The sequence below is a fragment of the Salmo salar genome, chromosome ssa20, assembly GCF_905237065.1.
Source record: "Salmo salar chromosome ssa20, Ssal_v3.1, whole genome shotgun sequence".
Taxonomy (NCBI): Eukaryota; Metazoa; Chordata; class Actinopteri; order Salmoniformes; family Salmonidae; genus Salmo; species Salmo salar.
The window spans coordinates 43204098-43229030 of record NC_059461.1 but is presented as its reverse complement, the minus strand read 5'-3'; the positions used below and the strand labels follow the sequence as shown (position 1 = coordinate 43229030).

The following is a 24933-nucleotide window of genomic DNA, read 5'->3' as shown; positions in this document are numbered from 1 at the left end:
AACTATATTTTGTATTGATTTAACCTTTATTTTGACAGGGAGTCAATGTTGAGACCAAGGTCTCTTTTCCAGATGAGCCCTGGTTGGCACAACAATACAAATCAAAATATAATATACACATTAAACAATACGTTATTATACATGAAAAGCAAAACAATATAATAAAAAACAGACACATTCTCCCTGTAAAAAGGTCCCCTAACAGCTGTCTGAAATGCCCTAGAGGCACCAATTCCTCCAATCTTAAAGTGCATTGGAGATTACTCCACACATAAGGTGTACCCAACTCAGTGGAGATTGAAGGGAAGTCCAGAGTTTGCCATCCCTGAGACCGGATCTGATGCAGTATCTCGTATGTCTATAAGTTAACAATTAAGCAATGTAGGCAGAAGTTTTTGCAGGAGAGTATAAACTTGACTCTTGAGATTTCAATCACTCCAATGTTTTCTAGATTCAGACTGTATGTAGCTACTTGAACAATTTAAGAGTATGGCTGGAATCATTGGAATGTACCAACATGAAGTGAAGAACACTGGCACAGAGTTAAGAGAAAAGGCCTCCCCAGGGGTCATGAGAGGTAGGCCGGTCCTGGGGCCTCATATAGAATTTGCTTAGTTTTATACTACATTTCTGCGTACCTTCAGTTATTAAAATGAAGGGAAACGCATCCTAAAAAGGTACTGTCTATGCATTAAACACAAGTGTGTGTAAATCACTTCATAAGTATGTTTCATACATTTGCAACTAAAAATAAATGATCCATTTAGGTTTTTACATCAAGGTCAAGATGCATCATTTACAACCTTGGTGTGTGGACGACATTAATAGCATACAACATCAATGCATAGCACGCACAATTTATGGTCAAATCTGAGCGCAAGTCTATTTTGATAAATGAGACCCCAAGGCGCAAACTAGGTGACTGGCATTATGGGCATTATCCAGCTGAGTAAAGACTGATGAGGCATGCCATTAATGTCCCATCTCTACTGTCGGTCTGACAGAAGCTGCCCAGACCTTCAACTGACTGATGGCTTTTCTCATTAACTCTGGGGCTGCATCCCAAATGGCACCCTATTCTCTATATAAACCCTGTGGTTCTTTGTCTAAAGTAGTGGACTATATAGGGATTAGGAAGTAGTGCACTATATAGGAAATAGGGTTCCATTTGGAACCTACCCTGGGTTATATAATGACCATACATCAACTGATCATAACTCCCCTTTCCAAAAATACCCAGAACGTCCAACACTAGGTCCTGATATGAGAAATGGAGAGAATTAGGAGAGGAAGGTCTTTAGAACTTTGGTGTGTCACTTTTTTGTTTCTGAATTCATTTATTAATTAGTTTTTTCTATTCTTATTCTATTCTTTTTCTGTTGTGTTTTCACAGGAGAAACCCTTGATCAAGTCTTTGCAGAGGGGTGAGGATCCTCAGTTTGACCAGGTAAGAACTGTTACTCTCTAATGGACAAAAAAAATCAGTGAGGCAGGGTTGTGGTCGCTGAGCTCAAGTGAATACAATTTAGCTCCTGGAGCCAAAACAGGTTTTCAGGTCTCAGAAAAGGTTACTCAACAAATGATACACAAGCTTGTTGTATTGAGCACTGTTAATGCTTGGTGGCTGGGTAGTGCTTAACTCAACCTTCCCCACTGGGTCTTTATAAATATGTGGTTCCCTAGGTGCCTGTATAGTAGAAGGTTTGTGTGTGTGTGTGCGTGTGCGTGCACAAGTGTGAGTTTGTGTGCGTGTGTGTGTGTTCCTGTGTGCATGTGTTTCCGGGTGCCTAAGGCTTGATGCCATTCAACAGTGTACAGAGGCAGGATTCTTCTCCTGACCGTGCTGAATGAAGGCCCGCTGTATTCCCCTGGTCTCACCAGACTCCCCTCCCTTTCCGTGTGCTTGTATCCAGGTCCAAGCCGGCCCGCCTTTCCTTCCTTCCTTCCCTCTCCCTTTCCTCCCTGGAGAGATGCATGCCACCCCATGGGCACCTCAACTCCTAGTCTCCCAGGACCCTGTCTCCCATCTCTCTCTCTGTTCTCGTGTCCCTTCGCCATTCTCTCTCCTCTTTCCCCTTTTCCCTTGTCCCACTCTCTTCTATCCTTTTCCTTCCCTCTCACTGCCTGCAGTTTCTGTTGTGTGGAGGACAGTGAGGGTTAAGACACAGTGATTTTGATGCAGATATAAATGAAACATGACTGGGAATAAAATACAACCCATTGGCAAAGATATGTTGAACCAACATTCCAACAACATCTGTCACACTGGTATAAAGGATTTGGAGACAGGCGCAGGAATACACAATAGGGGTTTTTAATACACCCAAAACAAACACGTATACAAAAACACTGGGCTGTACACAAACAAAAGAGCGAGGGTAAACCTTGTTGAACGACACGAGACGATATACGTAATACACAATACATAAAGCACGCAGCATAACAGCTGCACCAACGCATAGGTACTCACACAACCAATGGACATGGGAACAATAACCAACAAAGACAGAGGGCACAAATATAACATACTAATCAGGGGAAATGGGAACCAGGTGTGTGTAATCAGACAAGACAGTCCAGGGTTGATGATAATGAATCCCGTTCAGTGAAGCCTAGAAGACCTCCGGAACTGGTGAACAGAATGAGCAGCAGTACCGGGGGGGATCCGTGACAATATCAATGGAATTTTTGGTTGACAACAAAAAAAAGTGGTCAACGTGCACTCATTTTAACCAGATTTCAACCACAAATCAACGACAAGATTTGAAGGGTTGGTTCATTTCAAGAAAAATTCACATTTGTTGGCAACTCCAATTAAATATAATTTAATATGGATGTTGATTTTACGTTACGTCAGGTTTTTGGCTGGAGGGAACAGTGTTATGTAAAAATGATCTGACTGACAAATATGTATACACCATTTTCATTTATTTGCTTGTTGTTTCAGGTGATAACTGCTATGAGTTCTCTGGCGGAGTACTGCCTCCCATCCATTCTGAGGACACTGTTTGACTGGTACAGAAGACAGAACGGTCTAGAGGACCCAGAGTCACACGAATACAGACCCAGAGCCAACACCAAGTCAAAAAAGTAACACACGTATATATGCACACACACACACACACACCTTTTGTCGGTACAAGAGACAGAACGGCCAATAGGACTTCCCATGAACACCCTGTCACATTTTATAACCAGAAATCAAACACAAAGAAAACACTGTACAGTATAAGACATTGTGGCTGAATTGATTGACATTATCAATGACTTATTGCATAACAGATGGCTATCGAAGCATATACAGTGGAAGTTGGAAGTTTACATACACCTTAGCCAAATACATTTAAACTCAGTTTTTCACAATTCCTGACATTTAATCCCAGTAACAATTCCCTGTCTTAGGTCAGTTAGGATCACCACTTTATTTTAAGAATGTGAAATGTCAGAATAATAGTAGATAGAATACTTTTTTTCAGCTTGTATTTCTTTCATCACATTCCCAGTGGGTCAGAAGTTTACATACACTCAATTAGTATTCGGTAGCATTGTCTTTAAATTGTTTAACTTGGGTCAAATGTTTTGGGTACCCTTCCACAAGCTTCCCACAATAAGTTGGGTGAATTTTGGCCCATTCCTCCTGACAGAGCTGATGTAACTGAGTCAGGTTTGTAGGCCTCCTTGCTCGCACACGCTTTTTAGTTCTGCCCACAGAATGTCTATAGGATTGAGGTCAGGGCTTTGTGATGGCCACTCCAATACCTTGACTTTGTTGTCCTTAAGCCATTTTGCCACAACTTTGGAAGTATGCTTGTCCATTTGGAAGACCCATTTGCGACCAAGCTTTAACTTCCTGACTGATGTCTTGAGATGTTGCTTCAATATATCCACATAACTTTTCTTTCCTCATGATGCCATCTATGTTTTGAAGTGCACCAGTCCCTCCTGCAGCAAAGCACCCCCACAACATGATGCTGCCACCCCCGTGCTTTCACGGTTGGGATGGTGTTCTTTGGCTTGCAAGCCCACCCCTTTTTCCTCCAAACATAACGATGATCGTTATAGCCAAACCGTTCTATTTTTGTTTCATCAGACCAGAGGACATTTCTCCAAAAAGTACAATCTTTGTCCCCATGTGCAGTTGCAAACCGTAGTCTGGCTTTTTTATGGCGGTTTTGGAGCAGTGGCTTCCTCCTTGCTGAGCGGCCTTTCAGGTTATGTTGATATAGGACTCGTTTTACTGTGGCTATAGATACTTTTGTACCTGTTTCCTCCAGCATCTGCAGGGTCCTTTGCTGTTGTTCTGGGATTGATTTGCACTTTTCGCACCAAAGTACGTTCATCTCTAGGAGACAGAACGCGTCTCCTTCCTGAGCGTTATGACGGCTGCGTGGTCCCATGGTGTTTATACTTGCATACTATTGTTTGTACAGATGAACGTGGTACCTTCAGGCGTTTGGAAATTGCTCCCAAGGATGAACCAGACTTGTGGAGGTCTACAATAGTTTTTCTGAGGTATTGGTTGATTTCTTTAGGTTTTCCCATTATGTCAAGCATAGAGGCACTGAGTTTGAATGTAGGCCATGAAATATATCCACAGGTACACCTCCAATTGACTGAAATTATGTCAGTTAGCCTATCAGAAGCTTCTAAAGCCATGACATCATTTTCTTAAATTTTCCAAGCTGTTTAAAGGCACAGTCAATTTAGTGTATGTAAACTTCTGACCCACTGAAATTGTGATACATTGAATTATAAGTGAAATAATCTGTATGGAAACGATTGTTGGAAAAAGTACTTGTGTCATGCATAAAGTAGATGTCCTAACCGACCAGCCAAAAATATAGTTTGTTAACAAGAAATTTGTGGAGTGGTTGAAAAACGAGTTTTATTGACTCCAGCCTAAGTGTATGTAAACTTCCGACTTCAACTGTAGCTGCCGAAATGCTATTGGAAATGCAAACTGGATAATGATAAATCAATTTCACTTTTGTAATTTATATACCCATTTGTGTGGTGTAATCTGTGACATAACTTGGTAACTGCTCTAGTTTGACAGCTTTGAGCTAACTTGTCCAACCCTGTTGATGTTTCACAGTGATGAACAGCACAGAGATTTTCTACTTGAAAGGAGGGATCTGGCAATCGACTTCATCTTCTCCCTCGTACTTATAGAAGTTTTAAAACAGGTGACTAATTTTCTCTATATACTCCACTCTAAAACACTAAACCCACCTAGCACATTATTTTCCTTCAATGTTCTGGGAAGAACAAAACTCTTAATTTCTTGAAGTGAAAGTTTGTGTTGTATACTGAACATAAGTGCCATTTTGACCAATGTTAGCATTCACATCGTCATTAGATATGGCTCCTCTGAGGGATACTTTACAGAACAACCACTTCTTGGATACATCCCAAATAGCACCCTATCCCTTATTTAATGCATTACTTTCCACCAGAGCCCGATGGGCTTTTTGGGAATATGGTGCCATTTGGGACGCAGCTTAAAGGGCAGATATATCCCGTTTGCTCAATCTCAGACTCATGACTGGAGTTTTCTGTTTGTAACAGAATGTTGTCATGACAGTGTCCCCCCCCCCCCTTTCCCTCTCTCTTGCTCTCTCTCTCTATGACCAGATGCCACTCCACCCTGTCCTGGACAGTTTGGTCAGTGAAGTCATTAACTTGGCCTTTAAGCACTTTAGATACAAAGAAGGGTACGTTTAGCTCTGCTTTTATATGACTTTCTGTGTATACAGTATTTATTTATTTCCTTTTTCCCTATTCTTACACCTGTCTGTTTGTTTGCCAGGTATCATGGTCCTAACACTGGTAACATGCACATTGTAGCAGACCTCTATGCAGAAGTCATAGGAGTTTTAGCCCAGGCCAAGTAAGTCCCACAGTTCATTAAGTCATCTTTAAACAATAATCCATACTGTATGTCATTCATTCATTAATTAATGAATTTCTTTATTTATTCATTCTTTCATTTATTTGTTTGTTTGTTCGTTCATTCATTTATCCATTCATTCATTCACTTATTCATTCCTTAATTAATTCATAGGCTACTGTGTAGTTAAGATAGTATGCTGTCAACCTTTGGGCAGTATTTGAACATATTTTAATTACCCTAGCACTTGAGGATGCAGGACAATAATGTATGCTGTTAAAAAAAACATGTACCATAGCACTGATCAGGTGTGAGAATATTCTGTTGTCATTCAGGGGGATACCATTGGCTTTGTCTCAAATGGCACCCTATTCCCAATATAGGGCACTATTTTGGACCAGGACTTATGGGGCTCTGGTAAAAAGTAGTGCACTATGTAGGGAATAGATTTCCATTTGGGATAGATATCATGTTTAATGTTGCCGTTGGAGATGACTAATGACTGTTTAGCAGTTGTGGTATGTTTGAATTGTCACAATGCTCTCTCCTGCTTCTGTTCTGTACACATCTGCCTGAGAATCTCACTGGTTTAAATAGAGAGCTAGACCTGAGTGGATCACAAGACATGTGTTTTGGACAAGTCCTTTGCCCTCCATACTAGGACTGAAAATCGCTGTGTGTTTATTGGAACTTTCCAGATCATCGCTGCGAAGGAACAAAGCCCTTAAAAATAGAGCTATGATTGGGTAGTATTAGCGTAGTGTAGGAGTGCTGATCTAGGATCAGTTTTGCCTTTTAGATTATAATTAATGGATCGGGGGTCCTGATCAAAACATTTGTCTGTTGCGTGCTCTTATGAACACAACCCTGTAAGAAAACTGGGACACCAGGTATGAGCATCTCCAGCCAATCTGTAGCATTCATTGATCAACACATGTTGCTCCAGAGCCAGTACTGTTGTTCCTTCAGACAAGCACAATGACTTTCGTTGACGTTCACTTGTAAATGTTCAAACTGACCAAAACTGACATTCGGTAGATCCTGCCTATATATGTATAACTTTATGAGCTGGATTGACTGTCTTTGCAATTCGATTATTTTCGTTTGTCTCGTTAGCATATTTAGCTAGCATCATCCATTGAAATTCGTTATTACTTGCGTTAACTATGTCAGCATTCTGGTAATAGACACCCAATGGGCTATTTACCCCTGGTCAAAAGTAGCGCACTGTATTTCGAATAGGGTGCTATTTGGGACACTGCCTTTGTTCCAACTCTCTGTCTCCTCCTCTCCTTCTCAGATTTCCTGCTGTGAAGAAAAAGTTTCTGTCTGAGCTGAAGGAGCTGAGACAGAAGGAGCAGAGTCCCTACGTGGTCCAGAGCACCATCAGCCTCATCATGGGTGTCAAGTTCTTCCGCATCAAGATGTATCCAGTGGAGGACTTTGAAGCCTCCTTCCAGTTCATGCAGGTACAGAAGTGAGCAGTGAGCTCTACAGAAACTGCAGAAGTGATGATTATAGGCTCACCTGTCTCAAACAAGTGTGTAATCCTGCATGGTTGAAAAGGACCTAGTGAATTCTATAAGTGATAGGAAGCAGTCTTTTCTGACAACTCACCTTTTAATGTTGAAATTGTCCTATATTGGTCCATTTCCATATGAACTTGACTCATGTCTCTCTATCTTATCCATGTAGCTAACAATGTAATAAGTGTCATAAGTGGGATCCGAACCCATAAGTGAGAATGGTCATCTCTAACAGTACTAAAATATGTCCAGAATCTCTTGATTCCTCTTGTTATCTTCAGCTTGAATTCCCCCCTTTGCATTCTGTATACTTTTCTAATCCTAGGCCTTTCTTTCCTTTTCTCGTCCCAATTCACCACGTATTCCAGAAATTCCTGTCAATCATTTAAAAGCATATGATTGGTTTAACCATTGGCTGGAGTGAGTTTCCACCATTATTAAATCCATGCGAGAAAGTGTTCAAGTGTACACTGTGAGAAGGGTGTAGTTTCGTCACTTAGCTTTTTTGTTGACCAGCATGTGACCTGACCTTAGTGGCTGACTGTATGGTTTAAAACATGCAATCCTTATGATGTAAGGGTTTATGCAGTATTTAATAAGTGCTGCTCTCCGTTGCAGGACTGTGCCCAGTACTTCCTGGAAGTGAAGGACAAGGACATTAAGCATGCCCTGGCCGGCCTCTTTGTGGAGATCCTAGTTCCTGTAGCGGCAGTAAGTTGGTTATCTGACCAGATGACAACTACAATATGACGTATTTTCCTTGACGTCTTGATGATGTCATGAAACCGATACTTGTTTATAAAAGAGACCAGTTGTTGTAACCAATGATGTATATAAACCCTGGATTGCTGATGCTATGTATTGGCCACTGAGAGGCTTTGAAGCCACCGGCCGGCTATATTGGCACTCCCCAGTAGGAGCAGTCCTCCATAGGAATTAATGGAATTCTACAGCATTTAAATTCAATGTTTCAAGGACAAAATTATATGTATTTGTATATTTCTTTGTAGTGTGGACAGTAATATTAGTAATCTTTAAACATTACACTTTAAGAAAAATATTTGTATATATTTTTCTGGTTTTTCTGTTTAGCTCACATAATATCATTTAAAAGTATGCATTAAGGTGTCTGTAATAGAATACATGTGGCAAAACAAATGTAGACACTAATAAATGCATTTTTATAGCTTCCAATATATGTTTTACAATGGTGGTGGATTGCCAAGATGGAGGCAAGGTGGCTTCAACACAGCGACCCCTGTTTTATCAATCAAAATAACTGCACACCACAGTGAACTCATTTATCATCAGGGTTTTAAATGCCCTAGTGGTACAAAGGAATCCAAATGTAATGAATTTTGTAAGTGATTTCAAAAATGTGGAGGGTGAAAACTAAAAGCAGATATACCTAATTCCGTAGAGAGTTAACCAACCTCGTGAACAGGTTTGGTATCTCTATCTTTTATACCGGGCATTGGGAAAATATTCAGACCCCTTCACTTTTGCCACATTTTGTTACTTTACAGCCTTATTCTAAAATTGATTAAACAGTTTTTTCCCCTTATCAATCTACACATAATATCCCATAATGAGAAAGCAAAAACTGTTTTTCATACAGTACCAGTCAAAAGTTTGGACACAACTACTCATCCCATGTTTATTCTTTATTTTAACTATTTTCTACATTGTAGAATAATAGTGATGACATCAAAACTATGAAATAACACATAAAGAATCATGTAGTAACCCCAAAAAAGTGTTAAACAACTCAAAATATATTTTATATTTGAGATTCTTCAAAGTAGCCACCCTTTGCTTTGATGACAGTTTTGCACACTCTTGGCATTCTCTCAACCAGCATCCGCGTATGGCAACCGTTCCAGTACCTGTGGACTGAGATGAGGATATCTTTCGGCGATATCGCAGGGTTTCACCAGTTGGAGTCACCGGGTTAGTTTCACCGTTAGTTTCATTGTAAAGGGTTTCAGTCCCCCTCAAAGCGGAAAATGTATCATCGTAAGCAGAGTCCACTCTGAACGTTGATGCTTTCTTTCCTGATACGGCTTCGGTGCTTGCGTAAGTGTCTGAAGGACAAGAGAAGTTAATGTTAGCTACAGTATCGCATGACTCCAAGGAGGAGGGAAGTTGCTCACTCACAGAGACTTTTGGCTCGAAATCATGAAAATAATAGTCATTCAGGTTTGCTGGTTGAATGTGACGAGATATCGTAATATCTGCTTGAGTCAGATTTTTCACCAAGAGGTCCTTTCAACAGATACTCCTTGTGGATGACTGTATTGCAGCCAGCATTAGGAGAAGACAGTGTTGTCAGTGGAGACAGCACGGTTATTTGTAACCACAATTGGTTGTTTTTCCAATCCATCAGTGGGACCAAACCATCCATCAAGTCTGCTCCGAGTAGCAGGGGTTTAGTTTTGAGGCTGGTAACATACACAGGGTGAACAAGAGATACGTCTTGGAAGTGTAGTTTCAGCATCTCAGAGTCTCAAAGTGAGAGGCGAGGTAGTCTGAGTGAAACCTTGAAGTTTAGTGTAGCATCATTTCATTTTTAACCAATGTTTAGCTGGGTTCAAAGCCCTTTTGAGATCATTAAACAATGTTTGAGAGATGAGCGATATTGTCGAGCCCAAATCAATTAGCAAACCACTGGTTAAGCTTGTTTCTTGATCGAACGATACCTGGATAGGGTTTTGAGTGAGAATAATTTGATTGTTTACGTCCTCGCAAATGGTGTTAATTTCGGCAGACCTGTTCTCCGGCTAATCCACACCTAGTCATGGCGACTTAACTTTTTCCTCTTTGTCAAATTTCTGGTGGTTTTGTACTTCTCTTAGCAGAGCTTCAAAAGAGCATTGGTCTACGATTTGATCGTCATTGAAGCCTTTGTTACCCTTGAGACTTCGCCCTGACACTTTGTGTGGATTGGGTGCAGGAACGGAATGATCAGGTTGATTGTAGCGGTAGTCGTTATGCTGCCGACGTTCTTTATAGTTATTTTGACCGCGGTGGTTATTGGTATCGTGGTTTTGGGGTAGATACCTTTGTTGTGCGTCATCTCTCAATGCTCCTATCCCTGATGACACACCCTCTAACTGGAGTGAGTGCTCCTGTCCAATATTGAAAACTGAGATGTCAGAGGTCTTAGCAAGGTTCACTTTTGATGCCTCAAAAGCTGTGCTCGCAAGCTCTCTGAGTTCTGAGATTGGCAAACCAACGTGGCCTGTAGGGCCCATGTAGTTAACTCCTTTGTGTACCGAGCGCCGAGTTCCTCCAGGTGGAACCTAAGGGTGGTATTCTGCTGCATCGCAGAGCCCACTTGGGCGCTTAGAGTTCTTATTTTAGACACATGAGTGTCGCACTTGCTCCGTTCGGCCTCAAACTTATCTGTCATGGTTTGCAGGTAGAGGTCTTGAGTGCGGAGCGAGAGATTCAGTGATGAGATTTCCTCCGCTTGCTGGGAGATACTTTTTTTAATCTTCCTCACCTGGGTTCTCTCATCAATCATTTGGTCAGCGACATCAATGAGTGCCGCTGTTTTGTCATCCAACTTAGTCATTGTGTTCATTAACTGATCGTCTTTGGTTTGCAGCATTTGGACTAGAACATTATTGCTTTGAGTGTTGTTCATCAAAACTGCCTGCATGTTATCAAGTTGCACACCCCTGTTTGTAGCTAATTCGTCAGATTTATCTAGTTTGGTGTGGACTTCTTCATATTTATTTTTGGCTAAATCGAGTTGTTCCTGAGGAAGACGATTTTTTTCCTGTAGAAGACGATTTTGTTCAAGAGTTTATGCTCGTTGGTCGTCATAAGTTTTTGCCATTTTTTTTAATTGTTCCGTTCTCAAATGCAGTTCCTTAGCTAGCAGTATCTTTTCCTTTTCTTCTTTCATCATCAGTTTCCTGGTTCTCTCCACCTGCCCCCTCATCTCAACCGTTTCTTGCTCGTGCTTCTGCTGTGCACTGAGGTACTGGACCGATGTCAATCTCTGCTGGCTGACATACATCAGGACTATACTTTTATAAGGCCTGCACCTGATGGTTTATTTTGGAGGGCGTTTTTTGCAATTTCTGCAGTTTTGATCTAACATTCTCAGCCCTTTGGCAAAGTTTGGGATCGTATCACTGCTGAGGTCAGCAATCAATCTTTCCATGGGTGAGGGTTCACTAACTAGTGGGGAATGGGGGCCACCCCCTCTGATAGCTTGCTCAGAGGGGGTGGTCGTATGGTGCCAGGATAACAATTTCTCCCTCAACGTGATCAAGACAAAGGACATGATTGTGGACTACAGGAAAGGAGGACCGAGTATGCCCCCATTCTCATCGACAGGGCTGTAGTGGAGCAGGTTGAGAGCTTCAAGTTCCTTGGTGCCCACATCACAAATAAACTATCATGGTCCAAACACACCAAGACAGTCGGGATAGTTTGGGTTTTGAGTCTTGGAAGTTGCAAAAACAATTTTAATCCATTTATAGACGTTAATGAATCATCAATCAGGATCAGTAATGTGGGAGTTGGACTTCAATGAACTTGAAAAAGCTAATTTAATTGATTTAGCAATGTTAATGATTAATCATACCTGTATAGGCTATCTGGGAATTTGGATACTCACAGGACAGTCATGACCCAACCAATAAATGTTGTCTACTATTCTACTAAACAACAGCTGTTTAAGGCACAAAGGTTAATCCTAACCCCAATTCTATTAGAAATAAAAAAAAAACATTTTAATAAATGCAACAGTTGGACCATGGATAAAGATACTCCAAACTTTTAGAATCTTTAAAATCCATCAGATATTGACTGAATTATAGCACATAAAACATTGTACTGGCACGGACAAATAACGAATGACGTTCAGGCATTTTGGTATGAATTTAGATATTTCATTTATTGTCAAATTTCCGGGGTGTTTTCTTCTTAAAATGCACTCATATATAAAAGTTCTTAATATAGCAAGTATTTTTTTTAGACTTTGTGATAAAATAAAGATTAAATTATATGTACCTCATTTGCAAACATTAATAAATTAATATAAAGGCGTGGAACACCAAAAATCTGCTCTGTCTAGGGCTACCTGCGCTCACCAGCGCTATCTAGACTGTCTCATTAATTATTCATTACTATTGTTGTCACCTTCTCTTGGATAATTCAACAAGTGCGTCAGGAGAATAATACATTATTTAAAATCAAAACGCTTGGATCTAGATTACTCATATCTATACATACTTTACATTGTTTGCAAGATCAGACATAGTATCACTATAATCAGAGTTTTCCTTTTCAGAAGTTGCTTTCATTTCAACGCATCTCATTTGTGAACATTTCAGCTGTATTAAATCATTACTTTCTTCAATTACACAAAAAATCAACACCCACCAAAATAAAGTTATCTTTCTTCTCTTTCTTGTGATGTAAGTGTTGAGACAGTGTATTAAATCCCCGACCAAGCATTAGTATTCTTATAGATGCAACGGAAAGCCAATGTAGTCCATTGAGTCCATTTCAGGCAATACTAGAGTGAGTTTGACAGGTCATTACACATGTTTCCACTGTTGTTTTGTTAACGGGAAAATATTTATGGCACTAGCAAGAGTAGGAAAGAGTCACCAGAGTAAAATGAAAGGAATAAATCCAGAGATTGAAGTGACAAGTGGATTTTGCACCCCTCAAACATAGGAAATAGATGGTTGAAAAGGAGAGCTCCTCAGGTGGGTGAGGCATGCGCATATCAAAGTTTATTGTATTTGAGTGTGCTTGAGTGTATGTGTGTGTACATGTGTGTACGTGTGTGTGTGCGTGATGCTGAGTATATGTTCTCCATTTCCAGGCTGTTAAGAACGAGGTGAACGTGCCGTGTCTAAGGAACTTTGTGGAGAGCCTGTATGACACAACACTGGACCTCTCCACCAGGAAAAAACACTCTCTGGTTAGTCGCACGCACGCACGCACACACACACACACACACACACACACACACACACACACACACACACACACACACACACAGCCCAGAGTTGTTGATGTTCTTCTCCAAAAACCACAGTGGCAGGCCAGTGTAAAACTGGTGCATAGCAAACATGCCTGTGGTGTCTTTCAAGCCTCAAAGTATTTCAAGGTCAATCTTGTGTAGAGGCTCTCTCCTTGTTGCTCCTCTAACTAACGATTTCCAAGAGAGGACAGGCAACCTCTTCAACCTCTTCATAATAATGGTGCCGGAAGAGATGGCTGCCGTTTTACCGTCTCCTAACCAGTTGTGCTAATGTGTGTTTTTTCACGTTATTTGTAACTTATTTTGTACATAATGTTTCTGCCACCGTCTCTTGTGACCGAAAATAACTTATTGATATCAGGACAGCGATTACTCACCTTGTACTGGAATCCAATTTTTCTTTAGTAAGTCGGACGCGAAGGATTTACTTCAGACACTCGACAAGGCCCAAATCCCCGTCATTCACATGAGAAAGAGAGATAACGGGGACGTAGGTTAGGGTGCCTTGTAAGGATCCGACGGCGAATGGGTAATCTGCCTCCACTATCAGTACTATTAGCCAAAGTACAATCATTGGATAACAAAATAGACAAACTACAATTGCGAATATCCTACCAATGGGACATTAAAAACTGTAATATCTGATGTTTCACCGAGTCATAGCTGAACGACAACATGAATAACATTCAGCTGGCGGGGTTTACGCTGCATCGGCAAGATAGAACAGCTGTGTGGTACCTTCCAAACGCCCGAAGGTACCACATTCATCCGTACAAACAATAGTACGCAAGAATAAACACCATGGGACCACGCAGCATGCATACCGCTCAGGAAGGAAACGCATTCCGTCTACTAGAGATGAACGTACTTTGGTGCGAAAAGTGCAAATCAATCCCAGAACAACAGCAAAGGACCTTGTGAAGATGCTAGAGGAAACAGGTACAAAAGTATCTATATCCACAGTAAAACGAGTCCTATATCAACATAACCTGAAAGGCCGCTCAGCAAAGAGGAAGCCACTGCTCCAAAACCGCCATAAAAAAGCCAGACTACGGTTTGCAACTGCACATGGGGACAAAGATTGTACTTTTTGGAGAAATGTCCTCTGGTCTGATGAAACAAAAATAGATATGTTTGGCCATAATGACCATCGTAATGTTGGGAGGAAAAAGGGGGAGCCTTGCAAGCCAAAGAACACCATCCCAACCGTGAAAGCACGGGGTGGCAGCATCATGTTGTGGGGTGCTTTGCTGCAGGAGGGACTGGTGCACCTCACAAAATAGATGGCTTCATGAGGAGGGAAATTATGTGGATATATTGAAGCAACATCTCAAGACATCAGTCAGGAAGATAAAGCTTGGTCGCAAATGGGTCTTCCAAATGGACAATGACCCCAAGCATACTTCCAAAGTTGTGGCAAAATGGCTTAAGGACAACAAAGTCAAGGTATTGGAGTGGCCATCACAAAGCCCTGACCTCAATTCTATAGAAAATCTGTGGGCAGAACTGAAAAAGTGTGTGCGAGCAAGGAGGCCTACAAACCTGACTCAGTTACACCAGCTCTGTCAGGAGGAATGGGCCAACATTCACCCAACGTATTGTGGGAAGCTTGTGGAAGGGTACCCAAAATGTTTGACCCAAGTTCAACAATTTAAAGGCAATGCTACCAAAGACTCATTCAGTGTATGTAAACTTCTGACCCACTAGGAATGTCAAGAAAGAAATATAAGCTGAAATAAATCATTCTCTCTACTATTATTCTGACATTTCACATTCTTAAAATAAAGTGGTGATCCTAACTGTCCCCACACAGGGAATTTTTACTAAGATTAAACGTCAAGAATTGTGAAAAACTGAATATAAACGTATTTGGCTAAGGTGTATGTAAACGTCCGACTTGAACTGTACCTCATTTCTTCCAGCATGTTAAATGTGCAGCCAGAGGAAAAATATCTCTAGACCACCTTTACTCCACACACAGAGACACATACAAAGCTCTCCCTCACCCTCCATTTGGCAAATCTGACCATAATTTTATCCTTCTGATTCCTGCTTACAAGCAAAAACTAAATCAGGAAGCACCATTGACTCGGTCAGATGAATAAAGAAGTGGTCAGATGATTCAGATGCTAAGCTACAGGACTGTTTTGCTTGCACGGACTGGAATATATGTTCCGGGATTCTTCCGATGGCATTGAGGCATTGGCTTCATCAATAAGTGCATTGATGACATCATTGATGTGAGTAAAACCTTTAAACAGGTCAACATTCACAAGGCCGCCGGGCCAGACGGATTACCAGGACATGTACTCTGAGCATGCGCTGACCAACTGGCAACTGGCACTAACATTTTCAACCTGTCCCTGACTGAGTCTGTAATACCAACATGTTTAAAGCAGACCACCATAGTCCCTGTGCCCAAGAACACTAGGGTAACATGCCTAAATGACTACCGACCCTTACACGGAACCCAAACCGGCTGAGCACGTGGGCCATCGTGCACCCCCCACACCAAACGCTATCATGACAAGCAGTTTAAAATATCAAAACAAACTCTGAACCAATTACATTAATTTGGGGACAGGTCGAAAAGCATTAAACATTTATGGCAATTTAGCTAGCTAGTTTCCACTTGCTAGCTAATTTGTCCTATTTAGCCATCTTACTGTTGCTAGCTAATTTGTCCTGGGATATAAACATTGAGTTGTTATTTTACCTGAAATGCACAAGGTCCTCTACTCCGACAATTAATCCACACATAAAATGGTCAACCGAATCGTTTCTAGTCATCTCTCCTCCTTCCAGGCCTTTTCTTCTCTGGACTTTATATTGCGATTGGCAACTTTCATAAATTAGGTGCATTACCGCCACGACTTTGTTCGTCTTTCAGTCACCCACCGGGTATAACCAATGAGGAGATGGCACGTGGGTACCTGCTTCTATAAACCAATGAGGAGATGGGAGAGGCAGGACTTGCGGCAATAATTTAATATAATAATTGTTGAATGCAATAATTGAATAATATAGATTTCTAAATGTATTTTGCGACGTGAGTGGTGTAGTCCACATTAGCAATCAAGTCTGTAGCCATGAAGTGCTTTGAAAGGCTGGTCATGGTTCACATCAACACCATTATCCCAGAAAACCTAGACCCACTCCAATTTGCATACCGCTCCAACAGATCCTCAGATGATGCAATCTCTATTGCACTCCACACTGCCCTTTCCCACCTGGACAAAAGGAACACCTATGTGAGAATGCTATTCATTGACTACAGCTCAGCGTTCAACACCATAGTGTCCTCAAAGCTCATCACTAAGCTAAGGACCCTGGGACTAAACACCTCCCTCTGCAACTGGATCCTGGACTTTCTGATGGGCCGACCCCAGGTGGTGAGAGTAGGCAACAACACCTCCGCCACACTGACCCTTAACACAGAGGCCCCCCAGAGGTGTGTGCTTAGCCCCCTCCTGTACTCCTTTACCCATGACAAGAGCTTCAAGTTCCTCGGTATCCACATCACAGTGGACTTAACATGGTCCTCTAACACCAGAAGATTCTTAAAGAATGCAGCAATGCCTCTTCTCCCTCAGGAGGCTGAAACGATTTGGCATGGCCCCTCAGATCCTATTTTCTATTTTTATCTATATTATTATTAGTGCATTGTTGGGAAAGAGCTCTCAAGGTAAGAATTTCACTTTACTGTTTTACACCTGTTGTATCCTGTGCACATGGCGAATAAGCTTGAAACACCCACCTCATTGAAGCATAGGAATGTTCTATCTGAAGATTTCATAGACCTAAACACCATGCAGGCTCTGTATCCCTTAGTGATATGTCTACTGTGTGTGTGTCCTAGGCTCTCTACCCGTTGGTGACCTGTCTGCTGTGTGTCAGCCAGAAGCATTTCTTCCTCAACAAATGGACTGTCTTCCTCAACAACTGCCTCTCCAACATCAAGGTACTGTACTGCAATCAGCGGGAATCTAACCCAGAATTCTTATGTTGCAAGCACCATGTTCTACCAACTGAGCCACACAGGACCAACCAGTACTAACATCAGTCTGTCTGTCGGTCTGTCTGTGTCTGCAGAGTAAGGACCCCAAGATGGCGCGTGTAGCCCTGGAGTCTCTTTACCGTCTTCTGTGGGTCTACATGATCAGGATCAAGTGTGAGAGCAACACTGCTACGCAAGGGTAAATGTTTCTACTGCTGTGTATACACAGGCAGACAAGTTCAGATAGTTTTTCCACTAATTGGTCTTTTCACCAATCAGATCAGCTCTGAAAAAGATCTGTTTTGGTATGATTGGTCAAAAGACAAATGAGTGGGAAAAATTATCAGAATTGGACTGTGTGTGCAAACGCAGCCAATTTCACACAGCAATTGCAATGTTTGTGTTTTGTGGCACGTAATTTATATTTTTCCAAAAATACAGCTTGTTACAAACAGCGCCACATACACATTGCAACTCAGTTGTAAATATCTTGATAGTGTTCAACACTGCAACCATTTACCTCCCAGCTACACTGGACTGTGTGCCACGTAACATCCTCCCCCAAGGCCACTCCTCTCAATGTTGAAGCCACAATGTCTACGTTCCGAATGGCATCCTATTCCCTACGTAGTGTACTACTTTTGACCAGGGCTCATAGAGCCCAAAGTAGTGCACTAAATTGGGAATAGGGTGCAATTTAGGACGCAGACAAGGAGAAGAGACCGGTGCATGGCAGCACCCACAGGAAGCTGTGTACATAACCTAGTCTGCTCGTGAATAGTATATTTCTCTTGGTCGAACTGTAGAGCAAAAAAAGTGTTTTTATATATTGCATCCCTCCCCAACACACTCAAGAACACATTCATACCCGCAGGCATGCAAACATACACACCCAGGTGCATGCACGAGCGCATGCACACAAACATATACACACACACACCAACACACACAGTCTCCTCCCCTTCGTTGATAATGGGAGACTTGGCTGACTTGGCTCTTTACCTGTCAGAGTGGCAAGCCCAGTCTGTAAACAGGCAGCCTGTTACACCAGGAGGGATGGAGGAGGGTGGAGGAAGGAAAATGGAGAAAGGCGGGTGGGGGAGATGACTGAAGTGGGAAGTAGCTAGGAGGTAGGCCAGGGATGGTCAGGGACTGGCTGATGATCATCACGCTATAGGGAGTTAAAGCTCTTTCTCATTGGAAGATGAGCCAGGGGACTTTAGTATCAGAGCCACACACACTAGTGTAGTAGGCCGTGGATTAGTGCTCGACTCGTAGGTTAAGAGGCAGAATCAGACGATACGCATTACCAGGGATGCGTCCCAAATGGCACCCTATTCCCTTTATAATGCACTTCTTTTTACCATGGTCCATAGGGCTCTAGCCAAAAGTAGTGCACTATGTAGGGAATATGGTGCCATTTGGGACACAGACCATGCCACAGGAGGAATAACAAACAGGTCAAGCCTTTAACACGTTGTAATTAGCCCGGAAATAAACCAGGCTTAAAATAAAACACTTGTTAATAAATGGGACAGCGGCATACAGGCCAGCCAGTGTAAAGCAATCTAATGTAACATTTTTATCTATGTCAGTTCTAACTGTTTGTGATCCCTATGTATCTCATCTGTTGAATGTTTGTCCTGTGTTGAATTCCCTGAAGCTCCATCCTTACTGTCTGTCTGTCTGTCTGTCTGTCTCTCTCTCTCTCTCTCTCAATCTCTCTCCCCTCTTTCTTCTCTCTTCTCTCTCTCTCGCTCTCCTCTTTCTTTTTCTCTCTTCTCTTCTCTCTCTCTCTATCTCTCTCCCCTCTGCTCTCCTACAGGCGTCTCAACACCATCATTACAACACTCTTCCCCAAGGGCTCTCGCAGTGTGGTGCCCAGAGATATGCCCCTCAACATCTTCGTCAAAATTATCCAGTTTATTGCACAGGTAAACTGCTGTCAACAAGATTATCATTATTGAAACATTTATAACTTTTATGTTAGTTTTTCCTGAAGCATGCACAATAAAAAACGTTACATTTTTTACAGTTCAGTCATCTAGCAGACACTCAAGAAGATAGTTCTGAGAGAGAGCGTGAGAGTTGTTCAGAGACAGCACGCTCAAGTGATTTTGAAATTAAAGAAAATAGGGATACCGGTCTGTAGTTTTTCAACATCAGAAGAGTCGAGTGTTGGTTTTCCTGAGGAGGGATGCGACTCTGGCCATTGTGAAGTCAGAGGGGACTCAACCAGTGGTCAGGGATGAGGGAAGTGAGGAATCGGAGAAGGTCTCCAGAGATGGTCTGGAGAAGGGAAGAGAGGATGTGGTCGAGCGGGCAGGTTGTTAGACTGCCGGACCTCACTAGTCGCAGGATTTCATCTGGAGAGAGAGAAGAGAAAGAGGTCAAGGCGTAAGGTAGTTCTGTGTGAGGGGGACCAATGGACTCAATAGGCTGAGTGAATGAGGAGCGGATGTCGTGAACCTTATTTTTAAAGCGGTTGACAAAGTTGTCCACAGAGAGGGAGGAGGGAGTGGAGGATTAAGGAGGCAGAAGCTTGAAATTTAGAATGATATAAAAGTAATTTTAGCAGTGAATACAGAGGAAGAGGAGGTAGAGAGGCGGGAGTGAAAGGATGATAGGTCCTCCGGAATTGTCGTTTTCCTACATTTTTGCTCAGCTGCCAGGAGCCCTGTTCTGTTAGCTCGCAATGAGTCACTCAGCAACGGAGCAGGAAGGCAGGGCCGAGCCGGCCGAGAGGTAAGCGTACAATGCGAGTCATAGGAAAGGGAGGAGAGTAGGGTCGAAGAGGCAGGAGGAGAAAGGTGGGAGAAAGATTTAGCAGACGGGAGAGATGATATGAAGAGTAGTAGGAGAGAGAGAACGAAGATTGCAACGGCTCATCAGCATCTGGGTAGGGACTGAGGGGCTAGGGTTGGAGGAAAGGGATACAGAAAAGGAAACAAAGTACTGATCAGAGACCTGGAGAGGGGTTGCAGTGAGATGAGTAGGCTAACAGCCTCTAGTAAAGATGAGGTCAAGCATATTGCCTGCTTTGTGAGTGGAAGGGGACTGGAAAAGGGTGAGGTCAAAAAAGACACGGACGGGAAAGAGTGAGGTGGGAAAAAATGAATCGGGATGTTGAAGTTGCCAAGTATGAAGAGCGGTGAGCCATCATCAGGAAATGAACTTATCAAGGTGTCATGCTCATTGAGGAACTCTCTAAGGGCACCTGGTGGGCGATAGATGACAACAATGTTAAGCTTGAGTGGACAAGGGACAGTGACAGCATGGAATTCAAATGAGGAGATGGACAGGTGAGAGAGGGTGAAATAAGAAAATCTACACTTGGGAGAAATTAGTAGCCCTGTGCCATCACCTCGACGAGCAGATGTTCTCAGACTATGAGGGAAATCGTAGTCAGATGAAGAGAGAGCAGCTGGAGTAGCAGTGTTCTCTGTGGTGATCCATGTCTCCGTCAGGGCCAAAAAGTCAAAAGACTGAAGGGCAGCATAGAGATGAACTCTGCGTTCTTGACCGCAGATTGGCAGTTCCAAAAGCTGCCAGAGACCCAAAATTCCACATGGGTTGTAATTGCAGGGTACACTAAGTTAGAAGAGTTGTAGCCAAGGGGTGAGGAGCATCTGTAAAACCTACAGGGAGAGGAGCAAACAGGTATAGAAAACACACACATACACTAGTATGTGGACACCCTTTGAAATTTGTGGATTTGGCTATTTCAGTACACCCGCTGCTGACAGGTGTATAAAATCAAGTACACAGCCATGCAATCTCCATAGACATACATTGGCAGTAGAATGGCCCGTACTGAAGAGCTCAGTGACTTTCAACATGGTACTGCCATAGGATACCACCTTTCCTACAAGTCAGTTTGTCAAATTTCTGCCCTGCTAGAGCTGCCCTGGTCAACTGTAAGTGCTATTATTGCAAAGTGGAAACGTGTAGTAGCAACAATGGCTCAGCCGCGAAGTTGTAGGCCACACAAGCTCATAGAACGGGACTGCTGAGTGCTGATGCACGTAACACGTGAAAAGCACCTGTCCTCGGTTGCAACACTCGCTACCCTGTTCTAAACTGTCTCTAGAAGCAGCGTCAGCAGAAGAACTGTTCATCGGGAGCTTCATGAAAAGGGTTTCCATGGCCGAGCAGACGCAGACCAGGCTAAGATCACAATGCACAATGCCAAGCGTTGGATGGAGTTGTCTAAAGCTCGCTGCCATTGAACTCTGGAGCAAAGGAAGCGCGTTCTCTGGAGTGATGAATCACGCTTTACCATCTGGCAGTCCGACGGACAAATCTGGGTTTGGCGGATGCCAGGAGAATGCTACCTGCCCCAATGCATAGTGCCAACTGTAAACTTTGGTGGAGGAGGAATAATGGTCTGGGGCTGTTTTTCATGGTTTGTGCTAGGCCCTATAGTTCCAGTGAAGGGAAATCTTAATGCTACAGCGTACAATGACATTCAAGACAATTCTATTGCTTCCAACTTTGTGGCAACAGTTTAGGGAAGGACCTTTCCTGTTTCAGCATGATAATGCCCCTGAGCACAAAGCGAAGTCCATACAGAAATGGTTTGTCGAGATCGGTGTGGAAGAACTTGACTGGCCTGCACAGAGCCCTGACCTCAACCCTATTGAACAGGCCTAATCGCCCTACATAAGTACCCAACCTCACTAATGCTCTTGTGGCTTAATGGAAGCAGTTCCCTGCAGCAATGTTCCAACATCTAGTGGAAAGCTTTCCAAGAAGAGTGAAGGCTGTTATAGCAGCAAAGGGGGGACCGACTCCATATTAATGCCCATGTTTTTGGAATAAGATGTTCGATAAGCAGCTGTTTTCATGCTTTTGGCCATGCAGTGTAGTTGCCAAAGCTACAAAAGAGCAAAATGAGATATGAAAATAATTAGGTAAGATACTCAATTGAGAGGGTGTTGTAGAGCCTTCCTCTCTGATGTGAATGTGATGATGTGAAAAACAGCAACAATATTACAAATCTGATCTAAACCCTCTTCTTCCACCACAGGAACGACTGGACTTTGCCATGAAAGAGATCATCTTTGACCTTATGTGTGTTGGGAAACCAGCCAAAGCCTTTAGTCTTAACCCAGAGGTACAGTACATAATTGGCTTTGAATTCCGTCATCCTTCAATATTAATTATTTACAATTCTACAACCTTAACACCAAATAACACCAAATTCAGTATGTTGGCCCATGGTACATCTCTTAACTTTGAAAAACCTAAGGGATTGGTTAAGCGATGGTTGAGTTATTGATAAATCAGGAAATCAGATTTTACGTGTCCATTGTAAATCCACTCCACAATTAACTGTCAACTTGAAACATTGTGGGGTCATCAAAGACATTACCATGATGAATATCTTAAAAAATAAAGAAGCTATTAACAATTAACTTTTTCTACTATGTAACACTAATGCTTAAAATAATCATAAAAAGTCACATTCACCCCAAATGTGGTCTTTGCGCTAATCACAATATACCCTAAAGAGTGAGAAAATAAGGTTGATGCATTCAAAGATGGCCACACTATATCAGTAAATGCATATTAGCACATACTCTAACATTCCAAAATATGCAAGGAAAATACTTCAAAAATCTTCTTCTCATGAACCATGAGTCCAAATGAGACCAATTTGGAATGTAGGCCCATGGTACATGTCTTAACTTAGTTTGAGAAAAGCTAAGTGATTGGTCAAAAGATGGTTGCGTTATTGATTTTACCTGTCCATTTAAACCACTGTAAATCCCCTCCACAGTGGCCAATCAACTTGAAGCTTGTCATTGCTATCATGGACGTCCCTAAGATGAACCACACTGAATTTGTTATTGATATCACAAAAAACAAGGAAACTATTAACAACTCATTCTTGGTATATAACGCTAATGCTCAAAATCATCTGCAATCATCTTCTCCTCATAAACCATATGTCAGATTGTCTCCAGATTTAGTATATAGACTCAATGAATTAGCCTCTAATGAATGACAATTATTAGTTGCTGCATTAAAATTCGACCACGCTACACCACACATCATATCACACCAGGGCTACAAGAACTCCATGTAATGGAAATTGGTATGTAAATCTTATGTACACTGAGTATACAAAACATTAAGAAAACCTGTTCTTTCCATGACATAGACTGACTAGGTGAATCTAGTTGAAAGCTATGATCTCTTATTGATGTCACTTGTTAAATCCACTTCTTTCAGTGTAGATGAAGGGAGGAGACATGTTAAAGAAGGATTTTTAAGCCTTGAGACAATTGAGACATGGATTGTGTACGTGTGCCATTCAGAGAGTGAACTGACAAGAACAAATATTTAAGTGCCTTTGAACGGGGTATGGTAGTAGGTGCCAGGCACACTGATTTGTGTCAAGAACTACAACGCTGCTGGGTTTTTCACGCTCAACAGTTTCTCGTGTGTATCAAGAATGGTCCACCACCAAAAGGACATGTGAATATAAAGTCACTGCAACCTTAGATGGCTACACCAGACCAGTTGGAGGCACTATATATGTCATTGGCACCAGTGGCATAGGTTACTAGATAACTATTGATCAAGTGGACTTTGTCTCATGCAAATTAGAGTTAGATTTAAATTATGCAGACGAACAATGTGAAATATCATAAAAATAAGACTAAAAATATTTCAAAAATCTTAAAATAAACCATTAGTCAAATTAACCCCAGCATTGGTATATAACTCAATACATTAACACTATAAAAGCCTGGCCTCATTGGATCCCCCTTTGTGCCAATGACACGTCTTTTGTACGTCAACATTCTAACAGTCTAATAAATATATTTAATGTATGCTATTGGAAAAATAATAATTTGATTGTGTTTATGAAGGTCTAGGAAAAAATCCCCCACAAAAATATTTTGACCTCTAGGGTACATATCAGAATTACCTGTATAAATGACTTTAAAAAGGATTATCTGATACATTTTAAACTTTGTTTGACAAGTGGTTCTGAAAGGTCATGAAACTACCTATCAAAGTATAAATAATATAACAATCTTTGAAAACACCCGTTACAACTGCTATAAAGAAATCGCCCATATTGTGCCATTGACATTAGAATGTTGGAAGCTTACCCATAAAATTCCATGTAATGGGCTATTTGTTTGGATTGCAACTTTGGTGATAGAGAAACCAGAAAAATGAGGGTTCTGAGAGTGAGACCAGAAAAATGCGAGTCCAATTCAATACCATGATTGTAATTGTTAAATTCCAACCACCATATTAAGAGTTCAAAATGTTCAGTATTTCTGTGTTCATATTTCAGAAGAACATATGGATTCTGTAGACATTCAGAATGTTGAAAAAATGCGTGCTGAGGGCAAATAGAGAGCCACTCTACAAATGATCACTAACCCAAACAGCTCTATAATAGATAAAAGTAGATGGCCGTGGCTGCGAATATGTGAGCAAAACATTTTAGCAGCCCCCCTCTTGACAGCAGAGAGAAGATTTA

General features: G+C 41.8%; 1 protein-coding gene across 1 annotated transcript in view; it reads left to right on the top strand.

Moving 5' to 3' along the window:
* Window positions 1-24933, top strand: part of LOC106580640 (protein furry homolog) — a 281327-nt gene that overhangs the window by 58696 nt on the left and 197698 nt on the right. Inside the window, exons 3-14 of the mRNA XM_014161918.2 lie at window positions 1394-1447; window positions 2948-3090; window positions 5096-5186; window positions 5635-5714; window positions 5810-5890; window positions 7191-7359; window positions 8035-8127; window positions 13268-13366; window positions 17289-17390; window positions 17522-17625; window positions 19252-19360; window positions 22456-22542. Of these exons, the coding sequence (XP_014017393.1) occupies window positions 1394-1447; window positions 2948-3090; window positions 5096-5186; window positions 5635-5714; window positions 5810-5890; window positions 7191-7359; window positions 8035-8127; window positions 13268-13366; window positions 17289-17390; window positions 17522-17625; window positions 19252-19360; window positions 22456-22542 (1212 nt within the window). The remainder of the gene's footprint in view (window positions 1-1393; window positions 1448-2947; window positions 3091-5095; window positions 5187-5634; window positions 5715-5809; window positions 5891-7190; window positions 7360-8034; window positions 8128-13267; window positions 13367-17288; window positions 17391-17521; window positions 17626-19251; window positions 19361-22455; window positions 22543-24933) is intronic.